The 19,461-nt window shown below is 40.2% G+C and overlaps 1 protein-coding gene across 3 annotated transcripts in view; it reads left to right on the forward strand.

The window, feature by feature from the left end:
• Positions 1-804: 804 nt before the first annotated feature.
• STAC3 (SH3 and cysteine rich domain 3) overlaps positions 805-19,461 on the forward strand; it is a 64,216-nt gene continuing 45,559 nt past the window's right edge. For all 3 annotated transcript variants that reach the window (XM_033939716.1, XM_033939715.1, XM_033939714.1), the window contains exons 1-2: positions 805-1,005; positions 15,476-15,542. Coding sequence is in view for 2 of the 3 variants with exons in the window: in XM_033939714.1 (XP_033795605.1) it covers positions 15,477-15,542 (66 nt within the window). In the remaining variant the exon portion in view is untranslated. The remainder of the gene's footprint in view (positions 1,006-15,475; positions 15,543-19,461) is intronic.

The raw sequence follows: 19,461 nt of genomic DNA on the forward strand, positions 1-19,461 counted from the left end.
GCCAAGTTTCGGATATCGCCACCACGTCTAGGTCAGCATTCCTTATTTCAGTCTCCAATTCTAGAATTTTATTGCCTAAACTGTGTGCATTAACATACATAGCCCTCCACTCCTTATGTTTGCTAAGTCCCTTTGATACTTTTTCTACCTGAGTTGGTGTGACCCCTAGAGCAGTGATTCCCAACCCTGTCCTGGAGGAACACCAGGCCAATCGGGTTTTCAGGCTAGCCCTAATGAATATGCATGAGAGAGATTTGCATATGATGGAAGTGATAGGCATGCAAATTTGCTTCATGCATATTCATTAGGGCTAGCCTGAAAACCCAATTGGCCTGGTGTTCCTCCAGGACAGGGTTGGGAACCACTGCCCTAGAGAACCGTTTGCAGTGTGGGTACTTACCTCGGAGTTTCGACTCACCTCATCAGGATAGTTCTTTACTGCACTGGTATGTGAGTGGGTACCCTCCCCCGACTTACCTAGTTTAAAGCCCTGCGAAGCAGGCGGGCTAGTCGGTGTCCGAAGACGAACTTACCTCTGCTGGTCAGATGGAGTCCGTCTGGTCCCTGAAGTCCCTGTAGTCCATACCAGGGCTCCGTCAATGACGTCACCCATTTGTGAGATTATCTGCCTGCTATCCCTGGATAACACCTGTTACGGTAAGTAACTGTGCTTTCTCCCTCCTTGTTTGCCTTGTGGGCGTTATCTTTTCTCAGCCTGGAATGATGAAATGTGCTGGTGGTCCTTGTGAAGTATCTGATTTCTCACTGTCAGCCCCAGGGGATCAGCTGTTTCTTTCCCTCCAACCCTGTCACTTCCAACATTAGGTTCAGAAGCTTCTAAGAAGTGCCTTACAGCAAAAGAGGAAGACACAATTATCTAGATACTTTGGAGGGTACTTTATCATCTTGAAAGCAGCAACTACAAAGAAGGAAAAATTAATATTTTGGGGATACAGATTTTTATAAGCTTTGGATTTAATCAGCTCCTAAAAATAATATTTAGAGGTAAGTACAATGTTGTGCCTGTTTTCACATAGTAGCATTCCTATAACGTTTTTTAAAGTGCTAATTCTAGTGGAATGACCTGTACAAAGATTGATGGGATAACTTTTTTTTTCTTTTCTTGATCTGTTTTAGAAGGTAAATGGGTTTAAGATACATGAGTGTCTGTCTCTTTCATACAGCCCATCATTTTTTTTTTTTTTTTAATGCCTTCATGAGACATAGTGAAAAGATCTGAAAAGTAACTTTCAGCTTTTTAAACTCCAGGATTGCCATCCCGTCTATGTCGGTGTCACAGTCTGTTTTTAGTCCTGTGACAAACTCCTGCCAACAAGCTAAAATAGTGAGAGACCCTAAACTGAATGCTATGATGGAATGCAGAACAAATGGATTGAAATTTAAAGAAGCAGAGTTTTGAATTATTATTTTGTGATTCTCGGAAGAGGTTGAGAAGCAATCTCCCAAGTCTGAATAACTGGCCTGTTGATTAGGGTTCAGGTCTGGTCCCTGAGCTGATGATAACCCCTTCATAGTCTTTTGGTTGAGACTGTGTGTATATAAGAGGAGAAAGGTAAAGGGGGAGGGATTTGATACTTGAAAATACCACCTTTCTGTGGTTACAACACTGCACAACAATTTTTTGGTTAAGTCTTGATTCCTGAAAAGTTTTTGGTGATTATGACAGGTACCAACTTGGTATGCTCAAATATGGTTTTGGTTTTACTGCATCACGTAAGAACTATGAGAAATAGACATTTTTATGTTTACTGACAATAAAATATATAGTCAAGTTTACGTTTCGCACAAGCGACTAAATGAAACAGAATTAAAAGTGTTTTGCTCCCGAGTTTCTTTTATATTCAGTGTCTGGTGCATCACGTTGTAGCATCCAACAATAGTCGGCAAGCATTGACGGATTCCAATTGCCCTGGTATCGTTTCTCCATCGTAGCTATGTCTTGATGAAACCTTTCACCGTGCTCGTCACTCACAGCACCGAGATTTGCGGGGAAGAAGTCCAAGTGTGAATGGAGGAAATGAATCTTGAGTGACATATTGCACTTCATTCTCTTGTATGCTTTGAGAAGTTTGTCTACCAGCTGAATGTAGTTTGGGGCTCTGTAATTGCCCAGAAAATTGTCAACAACGTCTTTCAAGGCTTTCCAGCCAATTTTTTCCGGCCCAACTAACAGATCTTCAAATCGCTTGTCACTCATAACATGTCTGATCTGGGGGCCAACAAAAATACCCTCTTTGATCTTGGCATCAGTTATTCTTGGGAACATCTGTCTTAAATAACGAAAACCTTCCCCTTCCTTGTTCATTGCTTTCACAAAATTCTTCATGAGTCCCAGTTTAATGTGAAGAGGAGGCAAAAATATCTTTGTCGGGTCAACAAGCGATTCATGTGCTACATTTTTCTGTCCTGGAACTAACTTTTTACGGAGTGGCCAGTTCTTTCTAGAATAGTGCGACTCTCTGTCTCGGCTGTCCCATTCGCAGATGAAACAGCAGTACTTTGTATAGCCAAGCTGCAGTCCTAGTAACAGAGCAACGACTTTGAGGTCTCCACAGATATTCCAGTTATACCTGGTATACTGGACATACTTTAGTAACATTTCCATATTCTCATATGTTTCTTTCATATGTGCTGCATAGCCAACAGGTACTGAAGGATAAACGTTGCCATTGTGCAACAGAACAGCTTTCAGGCTTAACATTGACGAATCAATGAAAAGACGCCACTCTTCCGGGTTGTGATCACAACCAAAGACCGAGAACAATCCTTCAATGTCACAACAGAAACAGAGACTGTCGACTTGTGCAAAAAATTTGGTTATATCATGATGCCGGTCTCGAAACACAGAAATTTTCGTACCTGGTGATAGCAAACACCATTCCTGCAGTCTCGAACCTAGCAGCTCAGCTTTTGCTTTTGACAGACCCAAATCTCTGACCAAATCGTTCAATTCGGACTGTGTTATCAGATGTGGATCGCCTGATGAGGATGGTTCAAAATCCGGGTCAATGTCACTGTTAGAACCCTGCACTGCAGTTTCTTCATCTGGTTCGTCTAAGGTCCAATCCTCTGGTGGTTTCGGAACTGGAAGACTGTCATCATGTGGCATGGGTCTCATTGCTGAAGGCAGATTAGGATATTCAATTGACTTCTTGTTTTTGGCAGAGAAACCAGACACATTAGTCAAACAGAAATAACAGTCCGTCACATGGTCTTTCTGTTCTCGCCATATCATCGGAACAGCAAATGGCATCGTCTTTCGAGTACCTCTGAGCCAGGCTCTCAGACTAACAGCACATGTCGCACAGCAAATGTGAGGCGCCCATTGCTTGTCTTGATCACCTATTTTGCAGCCAAAATACAGATGATAGGCTTTCTTTACAAGGGCAGTCATCGAACGTCTCTGAGGCGTAAGTGTATATTCCCCACAGATATAGCAGAATGTGTCGCGGCTGTTACGACACCGACGAGACATATTGCCCGACACCAAAACGTCTATAGCATCAAGCTTACTTACTGTTATATTGCTACAGCTACTATACTACTATACTTTACTATACTGATACTATATACACACACGGACTATCTATATTAACCAAATGAGCAGGATCGGTGTATGGAAGCCACCATTATAGCATGGTGAGACAGCGCAAGCTCGTTCAGACCTGCCCAGACATGCCCAGGATGTCATCTTCCATAAAACAGCTTCCAACCTGGCTAGATTTTATGCATGGACATACCCAGGCGGCACAAACCGTTGTTGATAAGACACTTATGGGAGAAAAAATTGTTTGCATCCAAATATAAGAAAAAATCACGACAAAATTGAAGATTTCTCTGAAATGGTACGTGATGGGTAATTTTTGATGTAATATTCATGATCAGCACCCAAAATTCTATAAGAAACACCCAGCAGTGTTCAGGAAGCAAAAACTTTGTTGTGCAGTGCAATCAAAGCAGTTTACATTTTACGTACAGCTACTTGTTTTGTACCTGGGATAATAGAGGATTACATAACTTGTCTAGCATCACAAAAAACTGCAGTGGGAATCAACCCCAGTTCCCATGGTTTTCAGGCCACTACACTAACCATTAGATGATTCCTCCACTCCAAAGAGGATTAAGACTGATAAAAATTGCTGTAACTCGGTTCTTTATATTTCTCCTCTTTTTATTTTTTCAAAAGACTTTATCAATTTTGCTGTGTTCTTAGACCACAAAAGATGTGTACACTTGCTTTCTACGAGATCTCTCTTCAGCTGCTTGCATTTTAGATACATAAAGCTGGCCTGACATAGGTTTCTGATGATGAACAGTACAGCACTAACCTGCTGAAGATGTCAGAATAGCAAGAGTACTTACTAAATAGACTCATCTCATTCTGCTTTATTTTAAAATTATTTTTCAGTCAGCAAGGTTGTAATGTTACTTAACATGATTTCAAATGCACTGTGTGATAATATAGACCCTGCCTTTTGCGGTAATACTAGAGCCGTTGCCCTGCATCCTGCATTTTCTCTTGTTGTTTTGCGAGTAGTCTTGCCTCCTAGAATGATGTGAATGAAGTCAGCAAGAAAAGAAAAGGGGCTAGGGTTGGAGTGACTTTTTAAATGGAATAATTTGTGCTTAACATCTTTCTTACTCTTCCTTATGAGTCTTAAGGCATGGTAATACCAAACAAGGGTTCACTCCTCTGATAAGAGTGACTTCCTCATCTAATAAATGGTTAAGCAGGCTACTTTCTTAAGTTTGTGAAACGGAGAAAGGTAGTGTTATACTGAGGCTTGGGGGGGGGGGTTAATGTAACAGAAAAATCAGAACTCATAAAAATCTCAGTCGAAAACTAAATGAATTTTATTTTTGTTTTAAATGTAATTTGAAGTAGTTGTAAAAGAGACAGTGGGAATGGACAATGAGCAGTCCACAAGAAGTCAGTGATGTAAAAAAGTCTTGCTTATTCCAATATAGGACATGCACAAGCTGGTCAAGATGATAACAATGCTCTTCAATTCCATTATTTCAATGGGCTATAGACATGATCAAACAACAATGAGAGGCACTGGAGATGTCAGAACCATCTGATGGTTACGAGTCTTTTATTAAAGATAAAACATCTAAAAAATATATGAAACAACAAAAGTCCCGACTAGGATCCAAGTTTCAGCGACCACTTCACCTTCCTCAGGGGACAATAGTGAACTTGCAATGCACTGCGATTAGTGCTTGTGAACGTGTCGGCGTCTCTACACTAGCTCAAGGACTTCATTTCTACAGGCATGGTTCACAAGACCTTTCAACTTGTGTAAGGGTCATCTCAATCTCCATGTAGGCTCAATATGCCGCTAGAGGTGAATACTATCCATATATGCAGTGGGCCAAGAGATCCAGAAACAGAGGAGCTTCTTTAGAGGTTCCCAGGCCATTCATTTTTATGCTCAGGATTTCTCTGAACCTGTAGAGTTCCTTTTGTGACAGGATCCGCATATTCTCCATGCCAGCAGCATTATATAGAAGCAACAGTCCAAACATCTCATCAGCACAACAGCACTGAATCAAGGACTGTATCCCTTCAACTGACCTTTGAAGAAATGTTCAACTTCAGCCTTGCACTGAGTCACTGCATATTTTCATTTTGCAGTGTCCTGTATAAAAGTCATAAGAACATAAGAATTGCCTTACTGGGACAGACCGAAGGTCCAACAAGCCCAGTATCCTGTTTCCAACAGTGGCCAACCCAAGTTTCAAGTAGCAAAACAGATTTGACGCTGCTTATCCTAGGAATAAGCAGTGGATTTCCCCAAGCCATCTCAATAATGGCCTATGAACTTCTCTCTTAGGAAATTATCCAAACCTTTTGTAAACCCTGCTAAGCTAACTGATTTCACCACATTCTCCGGCAACAAATTCCAGAGTTTATACGTTGTCTGAAGAAATATTTTCTCCAGTTTATTTTAAATCTACTACTTAGTAGCTTCATTGCATGCCTCCTAGTATTTTTGGAAAGAGTAAACAAGCGATTCACATCTACCCTTTCCAGTCCACTCATTATTTTATAGATCTCTATCATATCACCCCTGAACTGTCTCTTCTCCAAGCTGAAAAGCCCTAGCTGCTTTCGCCTTTTCTCTTAGGGAAAGTCACCCTATCCCTTTTATTATTTTCGTTGCCCTTCTCTCTACCTTTTCTAATCCCGCTATATCTTTTTTGAGATACGGCAACCAGAACTGCACACAGTATTTGAGGTGCGGCTGTACCATAGAGCAATACAAGGGCATTATAACATTTTCATCTTTGTTTTCCATTCCTTTCCTGATAATTCCTAACATTCTGTTTGCTTTCTTAGCCACCACCGCACATTGAGCTGAGGGTTTCAGTATATCCTCAATTATGACGCCTAGATACTTTTCCTTCTCTCTCATGCTACACTGGGGTATCTGGTTAATGCCTGTGTGGCTGACCTGTATGGGTCACTTCTGAATGTTGTAAATTTATACTAAACATATACATTTTTGCAAGACATGGCCTTAACATTACTGGAAGAGCACTTTTAGAGGAATACCTCCATTCTAGTGGTAGTAATTGTGTACTGTAATGCTTCGTGTCTATGCACTTTACACTTCTCCACATTAAGTTGTTCACAATTGCTCTATCTCTATTTCGCTTGTCCACATTAAATTTTATCAGACATTTGGATGTCCAGTTTTCCAATTTCTCACAATCTGCATGAGATTAACAACTTTGAATAGTTTTGTTTTATCTGCAAATTTGATAATTTCACTCAGTCCTTCATGATTCATTTCTAGCTTCCAGAACACCTCAAAAACTGAACTCCTGTGGATCCACAAAGAGCATTGCACCTACAACTACCTCTCTCTCCTTTGGGAATCATCTACCATAACTGCCAAAGACCAAGTTCGCAGCCTAGGGGTACTCTCGACTCTTTCCTCTCGATAACTTATCACTTACAGACCATATCTCATAAGTGATCTCATCTTCATTCTATTTTCTACGACAACTATGGAAAATAAACTATTTCTCTGAACCAGACTTTACACAACTTCTCTATGCCTTCGTCCTCTCCTGCATGGACTACTGCAATGCGTTATTCAATGGACTGACAGCAAAAAATATTAAGCGTCTCCAAGGTGTACAAAACACAGTAATCAGACTACTGAAGAACCTTTGCACCCACGATTCAGTATCCCAAGCACTAGCATCAGCCCACCCATAGTCAAATGCTGCATCTTCAAAGGCTTAGTACTTGCATTCAAGTCCTTCCACAACATGGCACCCAGCTACATATCAGCCAAACTCCCACCGTACATCCCAAACAGACCCCTTCGCTCCCAGAAAGAAACACGTCTTCAATTACCCCTGGTCGGAGTCTCCAACTAGAAAGTGTCAGACGAAGGTCATACTCTCACTTGTTACCAAAGCACTGGAATCGACTTCTTCCTAAAATGTTTATTAAAAGTTTTATCCGCACTTTGATTTATCAACAGCACGGTGTACAAAATATATAAAAACAAGAAATGAAAAGAACGTCATTTAAAATAGGAAAGCAAAGAAGAGAAAAAGACAAGAAAAGGAAATTAAATCCAAGTAATCTATAAATCTAAAAAAAACCTAAAAAACAATTTTTGTTTAAATCTTGTTTAAATAGTTGTCAAAAAGAAACAGGATCCCAAGTCACCAATCCTCTCATAAAAACGCTAAACCAAAAAGATGCGTCTTAACCATTGATCTGAATTTTACATAAGATCATTCTGAACAAATTATGACTGGGAGGGAATTCCACAGGCAAGGAACTGCTGCAAAAAAAAGGCAGACTTCTGCGTAGATGCTAGATGTACCAAATGAACAAGCAGGTAAAGCAAGTGGGTGAGCAGTCAATGAACGCAGACAACGAGAAGGCTTATAGGAAACTAATAATTCCCTTGATGAACTTTTGAGCTTTAGAAAAGCAATAAAAACCTACCTCTTCACCTGACTGCTCAGGACAAGCTAGCATTCAAACTGTTACTCCCAAACCACTGTACTCTTAATAGATCTTCAACTGACTCTCTCCCTGTGCATGCTTCAGGCTCCAAGTGTCTGCTAATCCAGAACAATTGAACTAGATGCATCTCACTATACCCATATTGCCTTAGTCTTCTGTGCCTTGTTAATTATGTATATGTGCCTTGTTTGCTAACTCTTATGTATGTTACCATGTAACCTGTACTGAGCTCCTTGGGGAGGATGGGATATAAATCAAATTAATTAAATAAGTATTTCAATTTTGGTGGTGGTAATGGACATTTAAATAAGAGAAATATGATTGTTGATATTTATATTGGCACTGAAGATAACTTTTTCACAAGTATAAACCAGTAGAGGTCTTTTTATCCAATAAAAGGTCTTCATCAGGGAACACCTAGCTTAGCCTCCGCGTGTGCGGGTCGCCGGACTTGATGGACCTAGGATCTGATCCGGCGAAGGCATTTCTTATGTTCTTATGAGCCTAATTAGAGGTTCTTAGTGGCTCCTTAACCAAATACTTTTTTTCTCCACTTTTTGAGTACGTTATTGAATAGCTTTAAAAAAAAAAAAAAAAAATCTCGCAATACAATTTTTATATGTGGGCTTGCTTATTGATTTTCTGGTACTTGAAATCACCTATTGTTTCCAAATTTGCTAGTTTCCCTTAGTTATTTTAAACATTTATAGTCCACATATAGGGTCTCTGATCTCAACCACCTCTCTGGATGATACACTAACAGAATTTGAGAAAAATATCAGGGAGCCATTGTATGCAGTGTCTGATAAATCAAACACAAAACCTTCTATCCAAAATCCCACAGGCAGCAAGGCAGGTACATTTTGATACTCCCATCACCAACCTGGCTGCCACATTTTGAATGCTTTACATTGGGAAGCTGTAACCCCCCCCCCCCACCCCACACACACACACACACAAGATACAAAGCATCACAGTAGTCCACCTTGGATAACACTAAGCTCTGAACTAGAGAATGACATGGGGACAAATTTTTCCCTTCCTCATATGAACTTATTTTCCAGTCCCATCTCCGCAAGTTCTTTCCCTGCCCCATTCCTACAAGCTCTGTTCTCATCTGCACAAGCCTCAAAAACTTAAAAATCCTAAGTGTTCGAGGTTTGTGCGATTAAGGCAGAGTTTACAGGAATGGGATAGTGACAAAACTCGCGGGGACAAATTTGTCCCCGTGTCATTCTCTACTCTGAACTACACTCCTAAAATCATTCTCAGACAAGATAGACTTTACTCAGCAGTCAAAGTTGAAAGAAATGAAGACCGCACTACCTGAACTCTCTGTTCTAGCATGGTAAGGTGAGAATCAAAGAGGACACCTAATAATTTCATCTGTCTCTGTATAGGAAGGACCACATCTCCAGCATTCACAAACTCAGGCCATGTTTCATTCTTTTGCTTCTCCATAATCATGATTTCTGTTTTCAATAATACATGCAGGACTAATCTATCCATTTGTTAACATTTCATCATCTGTTCATTCTGGCCTGATAGATGACAATTTAGCTCTACCACAGGGGTGCTAAATATGAATCTTTTTGAGGCTCACAACCCAATCTAGTTATTCAGGATTTCAACAATGAATATGCATGAGACCTATTTACATACAATAGAGACAAAGGACGGTAATAGATCGCATGCATACTCATTGCATGAGTGTACCCTACATTCAACCAACCTCATTTCCTTTATACTAGTCTTAGACACTTTTAAAGTCAAAACCTTTTCTTTCCAGAAGGCAGAACTAGGTATGATGACATGGATTTGGCCATTCTGTCATCGTTCAGTGTCATAGCCAGTGCTCAAAAAAGCGCTATTCATTATTACCCATTTAAGAGTGAGGTATCCAAAACAGTATCTCGAATTCCACTAAAGCCTTCCTATCTTTTTTCCTTTGATATTCTGCCCTCTCCCCTTCAACTGTGTCTAATATTACATTGGTGGCATTGCCCAGCTTAGCCGTTACTGCCCTTTTTGCATTATGGCAGCATCAGTTTCTACTGATTACAGATGCCTTGGGCTCAAACTGAGCATGGGGCGCTTACCTCCACAACCATTTGCAGGGCATTTGGTCAACATACAAGGGTAAATCAAAAAGTAAAGGCAAAATTCATTTAACAGCTTTAATAGAAGTATCAGAGCAATTGAACATATCACATTTCCACATAGCCCCATGCAAGACGACACATTTGTTGTATTGTTCAACTAGCTTCTGCATTCCTGCAGAGAAGTTTTTGGCTGCTCTCAAAGCCAGGTGAGAACCACTTCCTTTACTTCATCATGCTTTGTCTTTTGATCTCTGGGTTGCAATGATGCACCCATGTCTCGTCACCGGTGACAGTTCTCTCAAGAATACTCGGATTGTCTTTCCATCTTGGGTACTGGGTCACATCCTCCACACACTGTTGCTTGTGCATATCAGTAAGCAGTTTGGGAACCCATCATGCGCAGACTTTCCTGTCATCGTGCATTATGGCAAATGCAGATCCATAGCTGAGACACCATTATCCATCGGTTTTCTCTAATCAAAGCATCTGCCCTGTCAATGTGCTCTTGTGTGAATGATGTTGATGGGCGAGCAGAATGACCTTTGTTGGTTACACCTATTATTCCTGCTTTAAACCTTTTTACCCACTCATAAACCTTTTGTTGATTCATGGTGCTATGTCCATAATGAGTCAATATCCGATGGTGAATTTCCACAGGTTTCACTTCCTCTGCCCATAAAAAACGCACTAATAATAATAATAATTTTATTTCTTATATACTGCTATACCATAAGTTCAAAGCTGTTTACAAGATACATGCAATGAGAGTATGCGATGTTTACAACAAGATACATAAGTTCAGAGTGGTTTGCAAGAAGATACATGCAATGAAAGTAAGAGATGTTTGCAACAAGAAACATGTTTACAACAAGATACATAAGTTCAGAGCGGTTTACAACAAGATACATAAGTTCAGAGCGGTTTACAAGAAGATACATGCAATGGGGGTAAGAGGAGTAATGGGAAGAGAAAAGAACTTTCAGGGATACAAAATTACAAATGGAAGAGACTAAAATTGTGTTAAAGAGATGAGTCTTCAGTGATTTTCTGAAGTCAGCATATGAAGCGGCCTCGAGTATGGGTTTTACGAGCCATGTGTTCAGTTTGGGTGCCTGGAATGATAACATTCTGTCAAGGAACTTCTTGTAGTGACATGATTTCAGAGATGGGTAATTAAAGAGATTTATTCTGCGAGAGCTCTTATTAGAGCAGTTGAGGATGAATTGAGAGGCGAGGTAAGTTGGTAGCATCCCAAAGACCGCTTTGTAGCTGAGGCAGGCAAACTTGAAGAGTTTCCACCGGCAACCAGTGGAGTATCTGGAAGTAAGGGATGATATGTTCCCATTTTTTTAATCCAAAGATGAGTCGGACTGCAGTGTTTTGAATTAATCTTAGCTTGTGAAGTGTCTTCTTATAAGCTCCCAGATATATAATGTTGCAGTAATCCAGCGTACTCAAGATGGATGATTGTACAAGTAATCGAAAGGATGATTCATCGAAGTATTTTTTGATGGTGCGGAGCTTCCATAGGGCTCATATACTTTTTTTGAACATTAGATCCGTATGCTTTTTCAGAGTTTGTCAAGGGTAACTCCTAGTATTTTTATAGTTTGGTCAATTTCGTAATCTCGGCCATTCACGTGAATCGTGCTGTCTTTTATCTTTTCATTGGGAGATGCCAGAAAAAATTTAGTTTTTTCTGTGTTCATTTTTAGTTTGAAGGCCTTTATCCAAAGCTCTATTTGATTTAGGGTATTGGTTAGGAGATTAATAAAGTCTGACGACAGACCGGTTAGTGGTAGCACTACTGCACATTGTTCGATGGTGCAATCTTCCAATGGAGTGTCCACGTTTCTGACCTCATGGCTGCCACATGACTAAAGGCCAAGCGCTGCAATGCGCATGGATGAACTATCCAACAGGCAATATATGAGTATATATGTTGCATTTCACTAGCTCTGTTCCGGTTACTGCATAATTTAACAAATATCTTTAATTTTTGATTCACCCTCATATAAAGCCATTCACATTTCTCTTTGGGAATATTATTTCAGCACACCACTCTCCCTTCAGCTATGAAGAACTAATCTGTCCCTGTTGGCAAACAGCTCTCACTTTCTGACACTGGGCTGCACTGAATACTATAAGGCACTGGGCAACCTTAAGGAGGAAGTCACCGCCTCCGCCTTGTGTGCCTGATTCAATCCTGCTTGTTGAAGTAAGGAAGAAGGGAACTTCAGGCCGGTAAGTCTGATTTCTGTTGTAAGTAAATTAATGGAAATGCTTTTAAAACAGAGAATAATGCAGTTTCTGAAACCCAGTGGATTATAGGACCTGACGCAACATGGAATCTCTAGAGGCAGGTCTTGTCAAACAAATCTAACTAGTTTCTTTGGGTGGCCAAAGAATTAGAGGGAGTACGCTAGATATTGTGTTTTTAGATTTTAGCAAGGCCTTTGACAGTGTTCCACACAGGCGTCTAATAAATAAATGGAGTGCCCTCAGTACGGTTCCCAAAGTGACAGACTGGGTCAGGACTTAGTTGAGTGGAAGGCAACAGAGGGTAGTGGTCAGTGGATATCTCTCTGAGGAAAGGGATGTTACCAGTGGTGTGTCTCAAAGTTCGGTTCTTAGGCCTGTTATTTTTAACATTTTTGTATGCGATATTGCTGAAGGGATGTCAGGTAAGATTTGCTTCTTTGTGGATGATACCAAAATCGGCAATAAAGCACACACCCCTGATGGTGTGAATAACATAAGGAAGGACCTAGTGAAGCTTGATGAATGGTCTGAAATTTGGCAGCTAAGATTTCATGCTAAGAAATGCAAGGTCATGCATTTGAGCTGCAAAAACCCGAGGGAACGGTACAGTTTAGGGGGTGAGGAACTTCTGTGCATGAAAGAGGAATGGTACTTGGGTGTGATAGTATGTGATGATCTTAAGGTGATCAAACAGGTTGAAAAGCTGACGGCAAAAGCTAAAAGGATGCTAGGGTGCAAAGAGCCAGTAGGAAAAAGGGGATATTGATGCCCCTGTATAATATGGTGGTAAGATATCATTTAGAATATTGTGAACAGTTCTGGAGACCACACCTTCAAAAAGATATACACAGGATGGAGTCGGTCCAGAGGAGGGCTTCTAAAATGGTCAGTGGTCTTCATCATAAGGCATATGGGGACAGACTTAAAGATCTCAATATGTAAACTTTAAGATGGAAAGCTGGGAGAGGGTTAGGGTTAGGGGTTGGAAAGCTGGGAGAGGAGAGAGATGAGACGTTTAAATATCTATGTGGCATAAATAAAATTGTTTCCTTTATATGCATGGTAAGTTTGATATTCTCTCCTGAAAAAGGCATATGTGCCAAAACATGGCCGTGTTGAGAAATGTAAGAAAACCTATTGCATGAGTCAGAGAATTTCGTCAATGATTTTGAGATCTTATGGATATTGTTTGCTATGGGAGACTTTTAAAGAGGACTTTGGCATTGATCAAGAGATCCTATATGTGATATGTATTGGTATTTTCTATTGATTTACATTCATTTGTGATTAAATTGAATCCAGTCCATTTGTATGATCCACTTCCTAGTTATTTTTGTCATATATTTTGTGGATTACTTTTTTGCTTCTTTTTAGTTTTGGGGGGTTTTTTTTGTTGTTGTTTTTTTAAAAATAAATATACATGAGGCAAGTCTCTTTTTCAAATGAAAGGAAACTCCAGAGTGAGAGGACATAAAATGAGGTTAAGAAGTGATAGGCTCAGGAATAATCTAAGGAAATCCTTTTTTACTGAAAGGGTGGTAGATGAATGGCATAGTCTCCCAGCAGAGGTGGTGGAGACAAAGACTGTGTCTGAATTCAAGAAAGTGTGGGACAGGCATGTGAGATCTCTTAGGGAGAGGAGGAAATAGTGGATGGGCCATTTGGCCTCTTTCTGCCATCATGTTTCTGTGTTGACAGAAAAATCAATGTTGCTCACCTGTAGCTGGGTTGTTTTTTTTCTTCTACTGAGTTGCTGAGGAGACAACTATGTGCAGGAAAGGCTGCACATGCTTAGAACTTTATATTCTATTCTAACTATGGGAGAGTAGTTCCATCCTGGTACCACTAGATGACATCATCCACTTGTGTGCCTTATAAATCCTGTTGTTTATGGAAGACATCTGTTACAGGTAAGCAACATTGCTTTATGAACCAGCCTGATTAAAATGTATACGAAGTTTGTCCAAAGCAAAACAAGATGGGACAATTGCCTCTGGATGTCAGAGGAACCATTTCAAAATAAAAATGTATTCAAATCATATAGTAAAAATAAAACCAAAGATTATATTTGTCTAAAAGTACAAAAAAATATATCAATTGCTCATGATAGTTGTGTGTGTGTGTGGGGAGTTATGATATGTAGGTAACATCCATTCAACTGGCCACAGAGTGAAGAATAAGATTAGATGGGCCCCATCCTTATACCAGCTCTCTCCCCGAGGAATGATAAGTTGTCGGAGAATGCAGAGCACATTTTTTGCAGCAGAATGCAGAGCAAATGTATTTGCACTAAATTCCATTTTGGTTCTATATGGCATCATTTATGCTGGTTCAATAAAAAGTGTCAGCCTGCAGAGGATTTAGTTGTTTTTTTTCCCCCAGAACAAATATGACAACTAGAACCCTACTCAAACAAATGTATTTGTGCTACTGGGCTTGTAGGGATGCCATCAGACATCCCTACCAGCCCAATCAGAATGAACTGGAAAGCAACCCCTATTTCAGGTAGAGAAAATGTTTTAAACATGATGAAAAAATGTTCAGACTATTTACTTCTCCAATTCCCCACTGCCCACCAATCTAGTCAGCAGATTAACCGTTCCCTTTAACTGTATTCATGACATCCTGTTTGTCTTGTCTGTTTCAACTGTAAGCTCTTTCGAGCAGGGACTGTCTTCTTTGTGACTCTGTACAGCTCTGCATACATCTAGTAGCACTATAGCAATAATTAATAGTAGTAGTAGAAAAATTGAGTATAATGTGGTGAGAACTGGCACAAAGGAATAGATTATTATGATGTTGAGTGTTGATACCACTTCTTATTAGGCAACAAGGAGGTAAAGTAAGTTGTGCAAGGTCAGAGAGAGAAAGAAAATGTGTCCCCCTGACCCAAGGACCAGTTTCAAGAGCGCTCGCACTGTAGCTTGTTTTAAACCTCAGGCCACAACTTCCATTTTTAAAGAGCCGTTTGCTCTCAAAAATAAAGATGGACTGCTCATATAGCTTCAGTGAACCTGGAAAGCCAGTCTTGCTTTAATGGCTGCCAGAATCTGCCCAAGATAGTGCTTAATTGAAATTCTCTTGCTTTCAGCATGACAGAGAAAGAGACTTTAGATCCACCCGCTTCCCCAGTACCAGCTGAAAATGAAGGAAACACAGTAAGTTCTTTTTTTCCAATAATCTTTATTTATGTAATAAGACAAAACATATTACAGAGAAATCCCCCCCCCCCCAAACAGTTCACATTAATGGAGAGCAGTAAATAACAGATGATTAAAGAGGCAGATTTAAGTTCTTATTTTTAAGAAATGTTTAGCTCCAGGTGCATCAGACAGGGCTAGTACGTATGTGGTGCTGAGACTTATAATGATTCTCTGAAACCTCCGTCTGGCCTTTTACATGCCATCCTTTCCACTCTTTAGGTTTCCTCTTTCTCTTTACCCCCTGCCCCCGTCCTTCCTGGCTCATTTTATCACCTGTACCTACTGAGAAACTTCTAAATTTTCATTCAAACCTAATGTCAATGGACTTTTTCAGACAACTGTTCTAAATGCACACTTTCTTTAAAAAGTCTGAGTATACTGAATGAAAAGTTCAAGCTGATACTACTGGAATATTTTGCTTTAACGTAACACTAAGTAGTAGCTGTATTCATATAAAATCCTCTTGGCCTATTCTGGGACCAATGAAGGAAACTACCACGAGTCGATTGCAGGGTGAAAGGTAATGGGCAAGCAATGTAAAAAGGGGTTCAGTATAAGTATTAACTGTGCATGTGATTAAATATATGCAAATGTGGTCATTACCAATTCCACACGAATGGAGGCAAAAAAATTGTTTTCACAATGAGGTCAGGGGCAAAATAGAGAAGGCTGGGATGAGAGGACTTAGTTTAGTGGTACCCCCTTTCTCTTCTCAACCCAACACCCCCTGCCCCATCTCTGATAGCTTTCTGTATTGGTCCCTGTTATCTAGTGGACCCCCCAATCTGACCTAACCCCTGTCCAAAATTAAAAATAATATTTCCTTGCAGTATAGTTGTCTCCTTCTCTTAAGAACATAAGAATAGCCTTACCGGGTCAGACCAATTGTCCATCAAGCCCAGTAGCCCATTCTCACAGTGGCCAATCCAGGTCCCTAGTACCTGGCCAAAACCCAAGGAGTAGCAACATTTCATGCTACCGATCCAGGGCAAGCAGTGGCTTCCCCCATGTCTTTTTTCAATAATAAACTATGGACTTTTCCTCCAGGAAATTGTCCAAGCCTTTCTTAAAACCAGCTACACTATCCACTCTTACCACAACCTCTGGCAATGCGTTCCAGATCTTAACTACTCTCTGAGTGAAAAAATATTTCCTCCTATTGGTTTTAAAAGTATTTCTCTGTAACTTCACCGAGTGTCCCCTAGTCTTTGTACCCGTTCTACTCCACTCAGGATTTTGTAGACTTCAATCATATCTCCCCTCAGCCATCTCTTTTCCAAACTGAAGATCCCTAATCCTTTTAGTCTTTACTCATACGAGAGGAGTTCCATCCCCTTTATCATCTTGGTCGCTTTTCTTTGAACCTTTTCTAGTGCTGTTATATCTTTATTGAGATAAGGAAACCAGAACTAAACACAATATTCCAGGTGAGGTCGCACCATGGAATGATACAGGGGCATTATAACATTCTTTGTCTTTTTAACCATCCGTTTTTAAATTATTCCTAGCTTCCTGTTTGCTTTTTTGTCCGCTGCCCACAATTGATCAGAAGGTTGCATCGTATTGTCCGGTAACTGTGATTCGGGTTATTCTTCCCAATGTGCATCACTTTTCATTTGTCTACATTAAATTTTATCTTCCACTTAGATGCCCAGTCTTACAATTTACTAAGGTCTGCCTGCAATTTTTCACAATCTGCATGCTTTTTGACAACTTTGAACAATTTAGTGCAGACATGGGCAACTCCGGTCCTCGAAGGCCGGAATCCAATTGGGTTATCAGGATTTCCACAATGACTATGCATGAGATCTATTTGCATGTACTGCTTTCAATGCATAGTCATTGGGGAAATCCTGAAAACCCAATTGGATTCTGGCCCTCGAGGACCGGAGTTGCCCATGTCTGGTTTAGTGTCATCCACTAATTTAATCACCTCACTCGTTGTTCCAATTTCCAGATCATTTATAAATAAGTTAAATAGCACCAATCCAAGTACAGATCCTTGCAGCACTCCACTGTTTACTCTTCTCCATTGAGAAACAGGACCATTTAACCCTACCCTCTGTTTTCTATCTGATAACCAATTCCTAATCCACAACTGAACTTTGCTACCTATCGCATGACTCTTTAATTTTCTCAGGAGCCTCTCATGAGGAATTTTGTCAAAAGCTTCCTGGAAAATCTAGATACACTACATCAACTAGCTCACCTTATCCACATGTTTATTCACACCTTCAAAAAAGTCAAGCAAAATGGTGAGGCAAGATCTCCCTCGGTTGAACCCATGCTGACTCTGTCTCATTAAATTATGTTTGTCTACATGTTCCACAATTTTTTATTTTTTATGATTGGTTCTACCATTTTGCCCATCACTAAAGTGAGGCTTACCGATCTGTAATTTTCCGAATCTCCCCTGGAACCCTTTTCAAAAATCGGCAAAACAATGGTCATTCTCCAATCTTCAGGTACTACAGACAATTATAACGACAGGTTACAGATCACTAACAGCAGGTCAGCAATTTCATGTTTGAGTTCTTTTAGTACCTTGGGATGTATACCATCCAGTCAAGGCGACTTATCACTTTTTAACTTGTTGATTTGACATAGTACATCTTCCAGATTCACCAAGATTTCTTTCAGTTCCTCCGCATCATCAAGATTTCTTTCAGTTCCTCCGCATCATCACTCTTGAAAAATATTTCCGGTTCAGGTAGATCTCTTATATCTTCTTCCATAAAGACCAAAGCAAATAATTCATTCAGTCTCTCCACTATGGCCTTATCCTCCCTGAGCATCCCTTTTGCTCCTTCATCATCCAACGGTCCCACATATTCCCTTACAGGTTTTCTGCTTCTGATGTACCTAAAAAAATTGTTATGAGTTTTTGCCTCTTTGGCAAGTTTCTCTTCATATTCTCTATTAGCTTTATTTATCAATGCTTTGCATCTAACATGCCAGTGCTTGTGTCACTTCTTATTTTATTCATTCGGATCCTTTTTCCATTCTTTAAAGGATGTATTTTTGGTTCTAATAGCCTCTTTCACTTCACCTTTTAACTATGCCAGATCTCATAAGAACATAAGAACATAAGAAATGCCTTCACCAGATCAGACCGAGGTCCATCTTGTCCAGCGATCCGCGCACGCGGAGGCCCATTTAGGTACTCCTTTTTGGAGACCCGGATTTCCCGTATCCCTCAATATGATTTGCAAGAAGGTGTGCATCCAACTTGCGCTTAAAACTCGGAACAGTAGTCTCCGCCACAACCTCCTCTGGGAGAGCATTCCAAGTGCCAACCACTCGCTATGTGAAACAGAACTTCCTAACATTTGTCCTAAACCTGCTGCCACTCAGTTTCAGGCTATGACCCCGTGTCCGTGTCACCTCCGAAAATGTTAGTAATGCTGTTTCCTGGTCATTTCCTCCTCTTTCCACCTTTGCTGATACGTGGACTTCATCATATCTGGGCTTCCATGATAGTATTTTTAAATAACATCCACGCCTTGTGTACAGTCCTAATCTTTGCAACTGATCCTTTTAGCTTCTTTTAACCATTTTCCTCATTTTATCATAGCCGCCCTTTGAAAAATGAAATGCTTCTACAGTAGATTTCTTTTGTGACATCACTCCATGTATCAGCTCAAATTTGATCACTGTTTCCCAGCAGACCCAGCACAGTTAACTCTTGTACTATGCTTTGCATTCCACTGAGGACCAAATCTAAAATAGCTCCTCCTCTTGCCGGTTCCCGGACCAGTTACTTCAAGAAGCAGTCATTTATGATGTCTAGGAATTTTAACTCCCTAGCTCTTCCTGATGTAACATTTAACCAGTCAATGTTGGGGTAATTTGAAATCATCCATTATTATACTGT

This window comes from Geotrypetes seraphini, chromosome 3 (assembly GCF_902459505.1).
Source record: "Geotrypetes seraphini chromosome 3, aGeoSer1.1, whole genome shotgun sequence".
Lineage (NCBI taxonomy): Eukaryota > Metazoa > Chordata > Amphibia > Gymnophiona > Dermophiidae > Geotrypetes > Geotrypetes seraphini.